The 18,038-nt window shown below is 37.3% G+C and overlaps 1 protein-coding gene across 8 annotated transcripts in view; it reads left to right on the plus strand.

Moving 5' to 3' along the window:
• B3GALNT2 (beta-1,3-N-acetylgalactosaminyltransferase 2) overlaps positions 1-17,807 on the plus strand; it is a 1,092,678-nt gene extending 1,074,871 nt beyond the window's left edge. For 7 of the 8 annotated variants that reach the window (XM_044075837.1, XM_044075856.1, XM_044075828.1 and 4 more), the window contains one exon: positions 16,120-17,807. In XM_044075837.1, coding sequence (XP_043931772.1) covers positions 16,120-16,245 — 126 coding nt within the window. In that variant the 3' untranslated portion in view covers positions 16,246-17,807. The remainder of the gene's footprint in view (positions 1-16,119) is intronic. The other variant, XR_006365391.1, reaches the window with a different exon arrangement.
• The last annotated feature ends 231 nt before the right edge of the window (positions 17,808-18,038 follow it).

An 18,038-nucleotide genomic window follows, 5' to 3' on the forward strand; every position in this document is an offset into this window, starting at 1 on the left:
TGACTGAGTCATACTTGTACTTGCTGTGGAGTGACCTGAGTGCTTGTGTTATGTGGCGGATTCTAGCGCCTGACAGGCAGCTTACTGTGATCTTTTCCTTGTTCAGTCTGGTGAGTGGGACGTCAGTGTGTCTGACTATGGAGTCACCTATAACAAGTGTGTCTGGCATTGTGTTTGGCCTTAAGGGCTGTGACTGTTTAACACACTGACTTTGAGAACTATGTGTTGCATGTCTTATGTCTTGAGGTGGCAGTTGCTTGGGTGTCTGCTTTGGAGGCCTCTGTAGTTTTGGTAGATTTTTGATCAGTGCCTCCGAGTATGTCTTTGTGTGTTTATGTGTTTGTTTTGCAGTTGTGATAGTTCTATATGAAACTGGGTTTGTGGTGTGCGTGGTTTCCTTCTCCTCCTGTCTGGTCTTGCCAGTCCTGAGTTGAGAGAGCTCAGCCTCCAGTTTGGCTATATAGTTGCATCTCTCACATGTATTTGTGTTTTGTGGGAGAAGGAGTGGGTTGTCTGTGTACATGAGGCAATTGTAACATTGCCTCAAGATGCCCAGATTCACCAGCTGAACAGGAGAGGACGCTAGCAACTGACCCTTCGACATGGTAGAAAAAGAGAAAAAGTTTGCTGTGTAACTGAGTCAGAAGGGACCTATAGGGAAATGGGTACTCAAGGGGATTCTAGGCTAATGTAGTACTTTGTTTAGTATACAAGTACTTTACCTATATAAAAATGCTTTAGGAGCAAGTGCTGAGCTTTTGAGATAGAGAATAGACTGTTTAGATTGCAAGTAGAGAAGTTCTAAGGGAAAAATTGAAGAGCAGACTTTACGGAGCCAGAAATAGTTTAACCTTGTTTAACCGGCGCTGCCCAATGGTGCTCTATGGGCAACTCCGCACTAAATCACGCAAAAGCACGCTAAAGCGGGCTTTATTACAGGGGGCCAAAAAGAGCTAGGAATTGACCCAAAATGGCCAATAGACTACAAGTTTCTGGCTGGAACCACTCCTCTAGGGACAAATAGGCTGCTCAGTGCTCCCCACTCCCACTGGTGAACAAAGACGCTTCTTTTTATCCAAATAAGGATATGGAATAGCACAGGAACCAAGACAAAGCCCAGAGATCAGCAAACTCTGAAGACTGGACTATTCTAGTTCAGTAAGGCGGGAAAACAAGATTTTTTTTTTTTGTTGTTTTTTTTTTTGTCTTTTTTGCAGAAAACAGAGGAAAAACATACAGTAAATGCTATAAATGCTTTTAAACGGCTAGCGCACTTGAGTTTGTTAGCCTACAGGTAAAATTAAGCAACAAATAACTTTTTTAAAAGTGCAAAACAGTTAATCAACACAAAAACAGTTTAAATAAAATGCAGAGCTGTATAAACAGGCGAAAATGCAGTCGCTAAGCAGTAAATAATCAAAAAGCCATAATATCGAATGTTGCTTTTTCAGTTTTGATTGCTTTGCAGCGACTGTGTGTAGAGAGTTTGTATAATTTGTAGGATGTATATGGGAACAGTTTTTTCCTCAGTATGTTTACTTTTCATCTTTCTAGATCAACATTTTTGCAGTCAGGATTTTTTACTTTCTAGGTTTGGGAATGTAAACATATATGTTGTTTTGTTGTATTAATAATGGATTTAATTTTATTGTTTATCTGGGAATATTACGTTTTTTTCTTGTATGAAGTTATGAAGTTACTTTTTTCTTTCTTACATTGACAAGAATCTGAAATGAGGTCCATGTTTTACTTTACATTTTCTTTTGCCTTTTCCAACTAAGTGCAGGTGTGAGTTGGTGGCTGCTTTAGCAGTACTAGGGTGTTTAGGGGTAATGGATATGTGTACATGTTTTGTGGGTTTGGAGTTTGGCATAATGGTTTACCTCACAAGATGCATGGTTTGATTCTCACCTTTTGAAAGAGAAACTCCCTAGGCTTAAAATGTTTTGATGATAGGTGCTTTTCTGGCTAGTTGTGCAAATCTAGTTTGTGTTCATACTGTAGATCTAGTAGAGTTCCTGGAAAAGGGGGGGGATTACACACTAGTAAAACAGGCTCTGTTGTGTTATGTAGACAACCAGGGCAGGACATACTAGTACCCCCCCCTGTACAGACTATCTTTTTGTCTCCTCTAAGCTTTGGTGGTGAAGAAGGGTCGAATGTTAGGCTTTCAGCTCTCTGCATGGTGTAATACAAAGGAGTGCAATAGATTGAGTAACTGCTGATGCCACCTTTGTACTTAGTTGCTTTCTTGGACCCTTAGGTCCTGTCAGACTTTATATTGGAGGTCTTTAAAGTGACAGAACTTACCAGAAACGATACTACTACTTTCTAGTTTGGTGTAGAGGTATCTCTTTTTCCAAATCCTTGAGATTATAACTAATTTTCAATTACTCAGAAATCTGTTTGACTTATTGAGGGGTAAAGTCTTGACTGCAACCCAGTTGACTCGGGTTGAATTAATTGCTCAGATGAACCGATGGAGTGACAGGGAAGGGATGGACATGTCCAACTTGGAGTGTGGGTAGCTACGGGGCATTCTCAGGGACGATTCCTGGAAAATTCTAGGGATGTTGAGTGAGATGGCAAAAGTTAGGAGGGTAGGGTGATGGGCATAGCTGAGCTGCTGCGAAGGCAGGGCAAAACACCACATTATCCCCATTGCATGCCAGCCCCTGCAGTATTACCACAATGCCTCAATAGGAATGGGGAGTGGAGGGTAGGGCATTTTTGAAATCCCTGCAACAGAATGTAGATTCTTGTAGGTGGCTTTTGTCTTTGTCTGCCCTTAAAGAAACTTTTTCCTAGGAACTTGAATTTCCTGATTGACAGGCTTATTTCTCCTCTCTCTGTTTTTTAAAGCAGTTATCTCTACCCTTAAGATCTCAGAGCTTCAGCACATATTTGCCTGGAATCCTTTTTGGTCATTCACAAGGATTGTATTTCTCTTGGGATGCATCTTCCCTAACAAAATAGTTTCAAAACTTTCCCTAAACCACTCCATGTGCCTTTCTCTTTTCTTCCTAGTAACAGAATTCACAGGCAAAGTGGTGATTCTTTCTCCTTGGTGTACATTGCAGTTGAGATTTTGCATGAACATGAATGAGTCCCTTTTTGCTGTGATAGAGGTCCTAGGTTTATCTAAGTAAACCTTACTTAGAGTGACTTCTTTTTCATTTGTCAATGGATAATCTTCACCTCTTGGACAGTATTGGCAAAGGTCACTACTTTTGTGATGTGGTTGTTTTCAGTGCATTTGTTATGAATGTAAATGTGTGTGCAAGGCAACTAACTCATTGGATGAATCGGTGTCTTGATTGTCATCTGCTTCTCTTGACTCTATGGGCAGGCTGCGAGCGGTGTTCTTTTTAATTCGTCATTTGTGCAAGTTGCAACTTAAGGTAATTTTATTATGAGGAAAATTCCAAAAATACAAACTGAACCAAAAAACTTACAACTAACTGCAGGGTAATGGCTGGTTCTGTACCTATAAGTAAAACATTAGTTAAAAGATGAAGAGTGACTTTAGTTAGCTACAAATACACATTAACCTGCAATTTAGTTGTAAGTTTTATTATTGTCCGAAACAATAATCTCTCCTTATAGGCTTGTACACTAATCTGTTGCAGTCGCCCATTATCAAGTGGAAGATAAATATCTGCAGGGTTCATGCAGTTGGTATCGGAGCTTTTATTTTCTAGTTCTTTTATCCCAACAACTGTACTTCGTGCGATTTGCCAGAATACAAAAGAACTAAAAAATAAAGGATCACGGTCACCAACTGCCTACAGATGTTTTAATTGCTACCTTCGGTCAGGAAAGTCTGCTCCTTGTACATTTATGGGGGCTTGTCTCAGGAAGTAAGTTGCCAGTACATATGCTTCCATTTGTGTTGTTTCCTTGGAAGAAAAATAAACCACAGAGCAGGGCACATTTTATTCATAAATTCCCAGAATATCCTAAAGAGGAGCACAAGTCTGTAATTTCCTTGATATTTTTTAGCAGCGTAGTAGCTCTTAACAGTTTATCTGAGGACTTAAGGACAAAGCAAACAATTTGGGGAAAGAATTTCAAGTTAGAAATACTACTGTTAAACTAGAAAGTTGATATAAAAAGATATGTGACTTGGCACATATTTTCTGAAGTAAAAAGTCTGTAACTGTCATATTTACAACAATTTTAATTAAAATACAGCTGCAATATGTAGCCATACATATTTGTGATATTTCTTATTGTCACAAATGTACTTATTGCATAGCTACTCAGTATACCTTCTGTGAACTGTTAGTGTCGTGAGGATGCCTAGATTTGTTTTTGCCTCTGGCTCTTGGTGTAAGCTGCTGTGCGGGGGGGGGGGGTTGCTAGCTATTGTACTGGATTCTTTGATCTGGTGTTGTGAGAATGTCTGCTTTTTTACCATTTATTTCTCTCTGGGTCTAAGTATAAGCTGCTATAAACCAGGAAGAGGGGGAGGTTGCTAAGCACTTTGTTAGGGTGGTGAGAATGTAGACTATTTGTCTCTGGCTGTAAGTGTAATGCATCTGGAGTGATTGAATTTGCAAAAAAGATGGTAGAGAGGCTGAATCCAAGCAGTCTGTTCAGAACGGATACACAACATGGCATTTTTGTGTTGGTTGCTGTATTGCATGTATAGGTAAAATGCAGGTTTGTTGCAAAACTAGTTTATTTGTAAGGAAATACTACTAGCCCTTGTCAGTGTCATTGAATATTGCCAGCTTGCATTCTCAGTGGTGTAATTGTACTGAAGTGGAAGAGGTGTGACTGAGTTTTGGTGGGCATAGTTTAAACTGGCCAAATTAAGTAGCAATGTAACAAGGAGACCAATCCCACAGTGCCTTTAGTGACTGCATCACACTATTGCCATTTTGTAATATTCCTGTATCTGGTGTGTATAGATTTCCAAAGAATATCCAGATTTGTGCCTCTTTTTTTGTCCATTTTTCATCAAATTGTGTTTTTTGGCAAACTATTGGTAAATCATTAAAGACTGAAATTAGGAAATGCTAGACATTTGAGTTTCAGAATTCATATCCTTTGGAAAATTCATGTTAATGTAAAACCTGTTACTTTATCAGCTTTCTAAGTTTGTAACAGCAATATTTAAACATTGCCCTGTTTTTGGGGGCCTTTGTCCCTCTTTTTACGGCTTTCTCAAGATTTCTTGCTCTAAGAGATTTGGCCAGTATATGAATGTTGGAGAAAATGTTTGATGGAAAGAAATGCTAAGTTTTCCTTTCCTATCTGTTACAATTGCAGCGGATGCATAATGATGTAGAAACTTCTAAAAAGGCAGTGGTCTACAAATACCTGTTGTGTAGTGGGCTTTTGGTTTCAAGAAGTCATTGCCATTCTTTTTATTGCTAGTTTTGGTCTAGAAATAAATGTTATATAGTGGGCTGTTTCATGAGGTCATCACCATTCCTTTCATTGCTAGTTTTAAATTACTCATTCTATGCTGTGAAGTCAGTTTATAAATCATGTGCAATGAAACAGCTTTCTTTCTGATGCAGTGACGCATATTAGCAAGAATAGTGTTTATGTACTTTGGTAACTGCTTATGTCATGCAAATGAAAACTAAGCATGATAGACATTATTAGTTATGCATTATAATGAAGTGCCACAGTCTGTCTCTGGAATAATCAAATAAGTAGGTCTGGAGTGGTAATGGCATCGTGCACCACGTGTATTTTTTATGCCCAACTGATTTAAACCTATTAAATAATAGCCCATTGTTATAACATGTAGCATTTTCTATTGTGTTACCTTCCATTATATTACTGTTGTATCAGTTTGTACCATTGATGTCATAGTCTATGTGACAATTATATTGTACTTTGGTAGCAATTTTAGCTGTTTTATATTTGTCTATAGTGTGATATTCCTTGCTGTTAAAATAGCTTTCCATTTTTAGTTTTAATTTTGTGTTGTGTGATAACTGAGAACTGTAATCATATGTTTGCCATTTCCTACTCCCGTGTGGCTTAACTGGGCACTCATTTATATTATGCAAGAATAGCCATGTGACGATTTTGGTTCTATTTTAAGAATAGGGGAGCTGGCTCCCTGGTTTTTAGATTGTAGTTGAATATAGCGCTTGCCTCCACATATATAGTTTTGGGGCAAAGGAACTGAAGTTGAATTATTTATTAACATTATGTATACTTAACAAGCACTGGAGGCACTAAGTCAGTTTTTAAATTTTGTAAATCTGATTGCATGGCTTAAACCAGTATAGCTGTTACATTTCATTGTGTTGCATGATACAGTACTTGGGCCAGTGTGGTAGTTAAGAATTGTCCTTCCAGTGGCACAAGTTAAAAGGTAATCTTATGTCAAATTGTAACTGAGATACATGATAAATAGGGCTGAGTCCTAAGTATAAAGAAATATATTTTAATCACATTGATCAGCTTAGATGGACTTTAGTATGCTGCAAGGAAGTGTTCCACCTTTGCCACTTTGTTCCACATTGGCAGGTACAGTTGACAGCTATGGAGGGTTTTGTCTCTTATTCTTAGGAAAGCAATTTCCATGGATTGCCTTTCTGCTGGAATACCATTGTATTGATTATTGAAGTGGTGTTCCAAACTAACCAGATATGCTGCTAAGTTTGGTAGAGGTGATGGACAGCTATCGGCATATGTAAAAGGTGAGCATACATATCCAAACTCAAAAAACTGTTGTGCTCATGCATTAGTAAACCTTTTTGCTGTCCCTTATTCTCTCTGACAGAGAAGATTGCTGTCGATCTCGTGCATTGTAACACTATGTTTATGCTACATATTTCATTATGGTCAGTCAGTGCCCAATGTCTGTTGTACATGCTGGTCAGTGATATGCTGGTGTGTAAGGCTTGCTCCCTTTGTTACACTATGACAAAGCATTCACTGATTTTTTAAGCCATTAAAAAAATTTAAAGAAATGACTGGAGTGGCTTTTGTGGGAGTGACCTACCTGTGGGCGTGGTTCAAATAGGGGTGTTCCTTGAGAATGGCATGGGTGGGGCTTAAGGGGCACCAGAGCACTACTTCGCCTAGGGCGCCATTTCAGCTAAGGCCGGCCCTGGCAATGGAATCTGAGGTCTTAATGTTTACAGGGCCCCCAACCTCTGTGGGTTCTGTTGCAAGTCTGTCAGACCCATGTTGCTGAGCCCTGTAGTGCTGGACATTTCCCAAGAATCTCTAGATGGGCATCCCATTCTTGAAAATGAACCTTTTCAGACCCCAGTGATAGAATTTCACTGGGTTGTAGGCTCACCTTGGCTTTTCCATGGTTCAAAGGATAGAGTCACCCCTGGTGACCACTTCAGCCAGCTAGAATGTGAACAGTCAAGCTAGCCCTTGGCCTCTGAGAGGGAGAGTTACATTTATGACTCTCCCAATTCATTCATTCAGTCAGTCAGTACATTGTGTGGTGTGCAAACAATGAGTCACTTGATTGTACTTTCCATACTCTCCAGGACAGTTAGATTGAGTGCTGGTTCAGAGGGATCTACTATGTCTGCTTGATGCTTCATAGGTTAGTATTAGGCAGGCGGTTTGAATGACCACATAGAGTATAGCCAGCAGATCTCCTGCCTTTCTTGTTAAAGCTCATACTGCTAATTCTGGAGGTAAGTTTATGTGAACCCATCCAGTCGTCAAGACTTAACTTGAAACAGGCCAAAGTGTTGCACCTTTTAACATGCAAGGAAAGTTTGTTTCACAGATAAAGAATCCTTTGGGTAATGAGCATGTCCCCTCAGGAAGTCCTCTTTATGCAACCAAATATGCACCACACTACATAATTAAAGGAGTTCGTAAACTAAAGCACAAGTAAACACATTTTTGTAATACTTGTATATCACTTTACAAGCATGGTACCCTGCAAAAAGATAATTTTTTATTGAAGGAAAGGCCTCGCCCTCTTTATGGGGCCCTCACCCTCTTTATTACTCTCAATCTGTGGTGTATTGACTTTGGACTAGGACTACCCATGAGGTTTTAAAATATTGGCATACTCAATGTCACACGAGTGAATGTCAACTTGAGACAATATTCACAAGCAAGTGTGAATTGAGCTTGAGAATCAGAGCAAGCTAAAGGTCCACTGTGGGCATTAAAGAAGGTCTTTTCAGAGATTTCTCTGTCCATGTGGAAAACTGTGTTTTTTTTCTCAATGCTTGCATCCTTGTCAGTTTTTTCCAGTTTGTATGGAATTTCATTCTTCTTTTCCTTCTGTTTCCCTGAATCCTCCTCATCAAAGCCTGATTTTGCTTCTAGCAAGAAAGAATTGAGGAGGAATGGATGTACCTTCTCTTTGTCTCTCTCTTTTAAACACATTTATTTATTTAACACTTAAGACATAGACAAACATACATTTATATAAAAGAAAACCATGTCAACATGTTCACAGTTCTAAACATTGTACACTGTATATATTTTGTATACAATTATTAATCCAACATTTTTTAAAGAAAACAAGCCATGTTAATATGTTCTCTGTTACAAACATACATCACATACATGCTTTTATACAGTTGTCAGTCCAACATTACATAAATTGATCAGTTTATGTCTTCCCTTGAATCTCACTCCTCCAAAACATTGTTCTGCAGATGTTTTTCCCACAATTTCCATTTTTCCATGTAGTTTGCTCCCACCCATTTTAAAGATCTCACTTCTAGTTCTGTTATCTCTGTTACAATATTTACTACTTCAAATACAGTCAGTTTATACTTTGATTTCCATTTTTTACTAATTGCTTTTTTCACAGCCATCAAAATTAAACTTAAAAATACCTTGCTATGTATGAGACTTCCAAGATGGCTGCACACTGAGTAGCACCTTAATTCTAGCTCTCCCAGTGTGAAAACAGAAACTTAGCAGTGAAAGCTAGTGGTCCCAAATTTCTGGGTAAATCTCAATAACTGTCTAGTAAATGCACTGCCTGGATGATAGGAAAAAAGAAATAGAGGATGTGAAGGAAAATCAACTACAAAAAGTGATGAAGAAACACTGAGTAGGAAAAGTACTGCAGCTGTTCAGCAAAAAGCAGTGCAAGTTCCAAACATGACTTCCATTAAGGTAGAGAGGAAAGTGTAAGGCAACTACATACAGACCTGAATAAAATAAATGAAACACTGTTGCAGTATATCAACTCAAACAATAAAAGGCTGGAAAAAATGGAAGAATCTTTAAACAGATATTCAGATAAGGTGATAAAATTGCAAAACTCAGAGGCTGAAATAAAGAAAAGACTGGCTGAATATGAGACTGCACAGGAAGAGATGTTAAAATAATAGAATTAGAGGACAGCGCACATACAGAAAACCTGAGATTTTCTACTCTACCAGAGAAGCTGAAAAGAACAGACTGTATTAATTTTATGATAGCACAAAAAAGCAACTAGACTTTTATTCCACAACAGGAATTGTTAATTGAAAGGGCACATCATGTATATGCTCCAAACCTGGCTATGAGAAAGCAATCTAGACCTTTAATAGTAATCTTACCAGAAGAAGGAGTTGATTCTGATTGAAACTGTGGCAGAAGGATAAAGTAGCAAAATTGGGAGACAGCAGAGTATTTGTGGAGAATGACTACTCATTGTACACCGAGCAGAATAGTAAATTTATTCCATTATTTAGGGAATGTCAAGAAGCAGGCATTGAGATTCAGACTGCTGTACCCAGCTATCTTCAAAATATTTTTCCTTGGAGAGACAAAATAATTTTTTGATGAAGTACATCCTAAGGAAGAAATCGAAAAGTTTGTCTAAGAAAAAGTGAGCTGTGAAACAGAAGGAGATTCTGCTTCTTTTTCTTCTGATAATAAAGACCACAGAGAGACTATGCCAATGAAACCTTTTCTAACATGTCAATGAAAAATCCTTGAAAGAAAGAAAAGCACAAGAGTTGAGTAGAAGAATCAGTAGAATGTTAGAAATGAAGCAGAAACCAGATTTGGGAAATGGAGATGAACAGGAATAAAAACATTAACTTGGAAATTTACAAATGTAGGATTACAAAGCAATAATTATATTCGTGAGAGAAGACAGAACAAGAAAATCTGAAAATATTGGACTTTCTTCGACTTTGTTAAACTTGTAGCAGAATCTAAAGTATATGCCCTACTTCTTGTCATTAATGTTCAGAAAATAAAACCAGTAACTTGGAAATTGACAAATGTTGGATTACAAAGCAGTAATTATAGTTGTGAAACATGACAGAACAAGAAAATCTGGAAATACTGGACTTAAACTTGTAGGGAACTCCAAAGCATACCTCCTATTTCATGTCATTAATGTTTGGAAAAAATGCTCAGGGGAGGAGAAGATTAAGGAGAAAGTTAACTGTAAGTAAAACAATTAGTGCATGGTTTTCTTTGCATGGTATAAAGTGAAGTTTTCTCAGGTATTTTTAAGTGTAATGGGATTCTAATGAACAGGTGCTCCTGATTTTATTTTTTTCTTTCTCCCTTCTTTGTTCAGTTTTAAGAAATGCCAGCACTGCAATGTAAAACAATTGTGGTTAAAAGAAAAAGTAATGTGTTTTTCTCATTCTTGCATAGGAGTGACAAGGCCCTTAGCTTAATCTAGTAACAAGTTTTAAGGTTTAAGGGAAAGGAAGCAAATGAAAAGAATATTGAACATTATAAGCTTTTTTTTATAGTAAACACATGGTTGCTTGGCAATTTTGTGTCTGGTGCTCATGTCTGTAGGTGACAATTTTATACAGAGAAATGGCCAGGAGAAAAAAGTTTTTTGAAAGCATTTGAGTGTTTTCCTAGCAGAGAGAGCTGTAAAGATAAGACAAAACTTGACAGCACTTAGTAGAAGCACAGGCTGCACCATGCATCTTAGCATGGATAACCTTTTATTTTAGGTTATCTCAAGCCTGTATGTATGTGTCCCTCTCAGTTTCAAACATTTGTTCCTATTAGGAGGGTAAAACTTCAACATTTGAAGATGTACATAGTTTGGTGTGTTATTATTAAGTTAATAGGTTTTAGGTGGGGTATTTTTGAGAGCTTTCAATAAAACAAAAAAAGTTTCATCAGATGTGGCATAGGCTCAAATGCAGATGACAAGAAACAACGGTATAAAAGATTACCTGCCATACAGTATATGCATGTAACACAAAAGCTGGAACTAGACATTTAACAAAAAAGCTACTATACATAAAAGATGGGAATAATAACTTTTCAAGAAAATTATGCTTTCTGTAATGTCTTTAAACATCAATGGTCTCACAGATAAATACAAAAAAGAAAGAGTAGTGCACTATATTAAAAATGTAGAAAACAAATAGCTACAGGAGACACACGTAGAAAGAACTGAACATGTAAATTTGATAAAGAAAGGTTTTCAGGATGGTTATTTATCGGAATACCTGGGGCATAGGAAAAGAGGAGTACTTATATTAATTGTGAGAGGAGCTCCAATAGTGGCAGAAGAGGATAAAAAAGGTAATAATGGTAGATTTGTGTATTAAGGGGCTATTGGCAAGGGAGGAGGATTACAATGACAATTGCTATACTGGAGCTTAAGAAAATTCTGGGAGAAATAATCAGCTTTCAGCAAGGAATATTACTTATAGGTGGGGACTGGAATTTGATCTTCAACAGTGATGATGTGTCTTGGTGGTCCAGAAGGGAAAATATAACAAAGGAGAGTAGATTTGTGAATAATCTTATGATAATATTTGGCATTGAAGCTGTGAATTCAGTAGTAGAAGTTCAGAGTGAATTTACATATTATTCCCCAAAATACAAAAACTGGGCTAGACTGGACAGAGTTTACATTTCACAGAAACATATGCATTAAGGAATGGGTAGTGGAAATTATTTAGGAGCCATCAGAGAAGATAGAAACTTCTTTTGAAAATATAACCAGGAAGTTGGATACAATTAAAATGGAGTTTAAACATGGGGTGGAAATAGAAAGGGAGGTATGGTTAAAAAGTATGAAGAATTATTTAGAAAGACTAACTAATGTTACTGTATTCCAACATTTGGGGAATGCCACAGAGCAACTGCAGAATGATAAATAGAAAATAAGGGATTGCCTCTGCAATATGCATTAGATTAGAAAGAATTGCTGTTAAACAACCGTTTTGATAATAACTCTAGAGCATAAAAACTTTTAGCACAATGACTCAGGCAGCAGAAAGTAGAGGGGTCTGTCACCAAGCTTAGGGAGCCTATAACAAGGTAGATAAGAGATCATGTAGAAGTATTAGAAATATTTCAGAAATTCTACGAAAGTCTGTATAGAGCAGAGAAATACGGAAATCAAGAAAAGGTACAAATGGAAATGTGTATGGAGAATTAAATATGCCAAGGTTAGAGGTAGATGAGGCTCAGTTAATAAAAGGATAGGAGGAGATGAGATACAAATGGTGATGTATAACCAATCTGCAGGAAAGTTCCCAGGAATAGATGGTATTCCTGTGGAAGTGTGAAAGCTAAGCGGGGAAAACAGATTTAAATATCTGGAAGGTTTTGTTTAACAGTATTTTAAGAGGAGGAGAAGTACCAACATCCTGGAAGAAAGCTGTGGTAGCTGTAATACCTAAAGAGGGTAAGATCCATTATATCCAGCTTCATACATGCCCATTTCAATACTAAGCCATGATTATAAAGTGTTTGTCTATAATGGCTGAAACGTGATGCCAAAATTGATAGATATGAATCAGTGTGGTTTTGTGGAGGGGAGGCAAACATTTGACAACATTAACTGAACATTGATGATCCACAGGAAAGCAGAATGTAAGAAAATACCACTGTTGTTGGTGGGGCCTCTCTGATAATTTCTTCTTGAGTGGAGGAACCAGGCAGGGGGTGTCCTTTCTCCTCTTTGTTATTTGCATTATATTTAGAACCTTTGGCAAAGAAAATAAGGGAGTCAGAAATTCAAGGACATAATTGGTATGGCAGTGAAGAACAGCTGGCTGTATTTGCAGATGATATTATTTTATACTTGACAAAACCAGAAAGGGACATTACAGTGTTGTGGAACATTTTTTTTTCGCCAAACAGCTTTATTAAATTGTCACATATGACAAAGGCAATCTTACATTTATATAAATAAAAAACATACAAAATGATACCACTTTAGTTGGAAATAGTTTACATCACAGACACCATTGAAACAACTGTAGTTGCAAACATTCTACATCACTTATAAATCATCCAATTATTGTCATTTAAGCATTATATGGCTCATTCAAATCCTGCCTCTTAAACCTCGTTCCTGCTCTGCATAAATTGTTCTCACAATTTCCATTTTTTCCTATGTAGTTTGCTCCTTACATTTTCTAAAAATCCCAGTTCCAGTTGTTTTATCTCCGTTACTGTATTCACTACGTCTAGTAGAATTGGTCCAGACTTCGATTTCCATTTTCTAGTAATTGCTTTTTTGGCAGCCACCATAATTAGACCCAGCAAGGCTTTACTATGTCTAGGCAATTCCGATTCTGTAGCATAACTCAAAAAAATCATCTCCCCAGTCAGTTCAATCCACCCACCCAGCATCTCCGACAGAGCATTCTGCAGGGAATTCCTAAAGTCTGCCAGCTCACTACACTCCCAAAAAATATGTTCCCAGCTACCTTTTTGTTGCTTGTCACACCTCCAACATTTGCTATCCACCTGAGGAAAAATTCTTTGGTATCTACTTGGGGTATAAAAATAACTAGAAGGGGGGAAAGGTAATAGAATGGGAAGATGCCAGAAATTTATTTGGACTGTAAGTTAGAGATTGCCTTCCCTATCAAGGATTGAGATCAGAGTATAGGTAAAGAGAAAGAAGTATGGGAGGCCTAAATGAAAAACCAGCACTGGTAGAGTTTTTAGTAGACTAACAGAAGCTGCCATAATAATTAGTGGAGCATATAAAATATTGCATGATAACTATAAGAATCAAGCAGAGGAGGTTAGAAAGATTGGGAAGAGAGATTGTATAAGCAATTCACAAATAAACAATGGTGGGATATATGTATGTCTCCCAAATATGAAACATAGTCTAGAAGATTTATAATCTTTGCTTGGAAGTGTTTACATAGGTATTTTTATACTCCAAGTAGACGCCAAAGAATTTTTCTTCAGGTAAACAGCAAATGTTGGAAGTGGGATGGGGAAAAAAGAAGCAACTGGGAACATATTTTTGGGAGTGTAATGAGTTGGCAGGCTTCAATGATTCCCTGCAAACTTATTTGTCAACGATACTTGGTGAGTAAATGGGTATAACTAAGGAAATTATGTTTTTGGGTTTACTGTCAAAACCGCAAATGACAAAACAAATTCTGTTCATTTGTGCAACTCACAACACTGAAAATGGCAAAGGAAGAAGATTGGTATGTCGAATGTAATGCTGATTGTTCGAATTCGGCATTACTTAACATACTACTTCCACAGCAACTTCGACAACAGTAACTGAAGCTCTAGTTTTCAGCAGTACGAATATACTGCACAACAGTGAACTTCATGTTTTTGCATATGTGTGAATGCACAGTGCATTAGCTGAACCAGAGACTTGAAAACATGAAGTCAGCCAACTGTAATTCAACATCCCGTGTTCGCTGAACCTTCAATCGTAATTTTGATGGTAAACCATTTTTTGTTATGATTCAGAATTGGAATTGCCTAAACATAGTAAGGCCTTGCTGAGTCTAAATATGGTGGCCGCCAAAAAAGCAAATACTAGAAAATGGAAATCAAAGTCTAAACCAGCTTTACTAAAGGCAGAGAATATAGTAACAGAGATAAAACAACTGAAATTGGAATCTTTAGAAAAGGGTAGGAGCAAGTTACATAGAAAAAGTGGGAATTGTGGGAACAATACATGCAGAGGAGAATGAGGTTTAAAAGAAGGCAGAATTTAAATGAGCTATATAATGTTTGACTGACAATGACTGGCTAGATTATAAGTGATGTGTAATGTTTGCAGTTACAGTTGTGTCAACGTGGTTTGTAATGAATAATGTTTGCAACTTTAATTGTGTCAGGATGGTTTGTTTTCATTTGTATCAATGTAAGATTGCCTGTGTCGTATGTGGTAATTTAAGAAAGATGTTTTTTTTTTTTTTACAAGAAAGACCTTGCTGTTTATAGTCATTTTGGATTCTGTATCCCAGCTCAAAAAAAAGTAATTTCCTTAGTTACTAACATTTCCAACAGACTACTCTTTGGCAAATTTTTTAAGTCTGCTAAATCATTAAACTCCCAAAACATATGTTCCCAGTTGTCAACTACTTCCCCATCACACCTCCAGCATTTGCCATCTACCTAAAGAAAAACTGTTTGGAGTCTGCTTGGGGCATAAAAATACCTGTGCAAACACTTCCAAGCAAAAATACTAAATCTTCTAGACTTTATTGCATATTTAGGAGCCATACATATGTCATTCCACTGTTTCCTTGTAAATTGCTTATCCATTCTCTTGTAACCTCTTCTGATTGGTTTCTGTTGTTATTGTACAATATTTTGTATGCCCTACTAATTATCCCTTTTTAAATGCATCTTCTGTTCTAGATTCAACTAAAAACTCTACCAGAGCAGTTCTTTCAGGATTTCGGTATCCTGTTTTTTTTTTCTCTTTTTGGTACATCTGATATATGCTTTCTAGTACATTTAAGAAAGTGTCCCATCCATACATTTCACTGCAGTTTCACTAGTTCAGAGCCTTCTGGTAGGTGAAGGACATGGTAATTATTGTTAACTGCTGGGTGAGAACATCTCAAAGGTCTAACATTAGAGTAGGTTCCCTGTTAAGCTTGTATACTTCTTCTTTGCAAAGGCCAAACACAAAGCACATTTCGGATTTAGCAGAATAATTTATCACAGTAGGCACTGGACCTAATCTCCATGAGGAAATTGACTCTTGAAGTGAATTATGGATGGTACTAGAGATTCAGGTTGTCCAGCCTGTGTAATTGTAAAATCTCTTAACTACATTCGCAGTCCCTCCATTACAAACTTCTTCCTAACAGAGACATACAAGAAACCCATATGTGCACAACCACAGCTTTTATTACCTATTGCCATGTATATTCATTTTGCAGAGATTAATAGTCATGTGTTCATTAACTAATACATTCTGGTGTTTTTTTTTAATAGGATGCACGGTGGCTGTGTGAGAAAAACTGTGAAGTGGGCATGCTGTCATCTCCTCAGTATTCCCCTGAAGAGCTGACAGAGCTCTGGAAAAGAAGGGAGACATGTGGCAATCCTTGTGGCTGTTGAAAAGGCTGTGAATTTGAATTCCAGTTTATAGAAGATATGGAAGCACACAGACCCTTGAGAAAACTTGAACTGTACACATTGACTCTGCTTTATTGAAATTGAACTGTAAACATTTTACTGGGCTGCCAGCTGCTTATAATGTACAATGTACTGTTTCTGCTGAATGTGAGCTCTTTCCAGTTTATAATCCAGTAGAAAGTTCATATCTGTTCAGATCACATGCATGTACAAGTATCCACATAATTCAAAAACAAGTCAAAAATGAATTGAAGGAATTTTTTCAATGCTTTAATGGGAAATTATATCAGTTTCTGAGTACTGCAGGTAAATCTAAATAGCAAAATAATGGAAGATCCGTCAGAGAAAAATAAGTGACAAGATATCCAGATGTTACTGAAATCATATTTTCTAATTATTTGAAAATGAAATCATATTTTCTAGTTATCTGGAAATAATACAATGTCCACAGTCAAAGCAGTGTTTATTCATCTTTAGGATCATCTTGGGAGTTTATTTTCTTATGTACTCTGCTGTTTCCACTTGGTTGTGTCCTATAACTTTAGGCTTTCTTAACTGCAGTTCTATACCGGGCAAAAATAATGTATCTGCATCGTTTATCATATGGCATTTGCATTTTAAGTAGTTTTAGATAATACAAAGATGGTTTAAGGAGTCAAGTCAGTGCCTTTGCAGTTAAAAAAAAGATTTTTACTGATCTGAATAGAGTTTGTACTTGTTCCCGTGTTGTGAAGATTCAACAGGGTTGGAGAAATATGAAAAGTCACACATCTGGAAAGAAAGCCCCCTCAGAGGAGTAGACACTGAGGGTGAGATATGGCTAAAAACAATGCTGGAGAAGTGTTGGACAGTTTGCATTAGATGAATTAAAGGTGTTAAGGAAAGCTTCAGTTAATGATGTGTAGAGGAAGAGGTTTGATAGCTTGCTCATCGGCTTCTTCGTTACTGCCATCCTGGTGCAAGACGTCTGCCTGGGAAAGTGGCAAAGATGTGTGGCCAGTTGCCCTCTCTTTTCTTGATGGGGTCTTTGCAAGTTACCGTAGTGACAAACAACCTTCCCCCATTTGGAGTCAGAAAGAAACTGCAAAGTTGAGTAGAACATTCATTTTGAAGAATGCTTGTGCCTCTCATACTAAAATCAGTGTTTGCAACGTGCAGGGAGGATGAAGCATCAGCAGGTAAGGCATAACAGAATAACCTGATCACTGTGACACCCTTAGGTCATCTGCTGCCCAGTCTTCTTCCCGTTAGGGAGCAGATAGGAGAGTAGGCAGTGAATGGACTTATTGGTTTTGAGGCTGGCGAATAACCTGTTAAAAAGGTATACAAGTAGATACAATACCAGTAGAAAACTAAGTAAATCTGCTTCCATTGTACAGGCAGTTGTAAGGCCAACTCTGGTGTATTACTTGTGGTTTTGCAGGCTACTCTGTGAAGATTTACATTTGTAAAGGTTGTCCACATGATTACAAGTTCTGTAAATTCTGCACCTAAAGAAATACAAAGAAATATTAAAATTATTGCTATGCATACCTTTCAGAAAAGCATGGTGATGGTATGTGAGTAGAACATTAATTTATCAGAGAGTAATTAAGGATTCATGAAGGAACACATTTTTAGCATAAGTAAAACACAAAAAGATGATCATATAAAGTGAAAGTAAGGTGAAACTGGTCAGAAGGTAATGTGAGATCAGAGTTTTCTGGGCTTGGTTGTGCTGATAAACTTCTTGCTACGAAGTGTTAATTGCCACTTCTGCAAGTGGCCCTTGTTGG

The sequence above is a fragment of the Protopterus annectens genome, chromosome 1.part1, assembly GCF_019279795.1.
Source record: "Protopterus annectens isolate FY-2018-M chromosome 1.part1, PAN1.0, whole genome shotgun sequence".
NCBI lineage: Eukaryota > Metazoa > Chordata > Ceratodontiformes > Protopteridae > Protopterus > Protopterus annectens.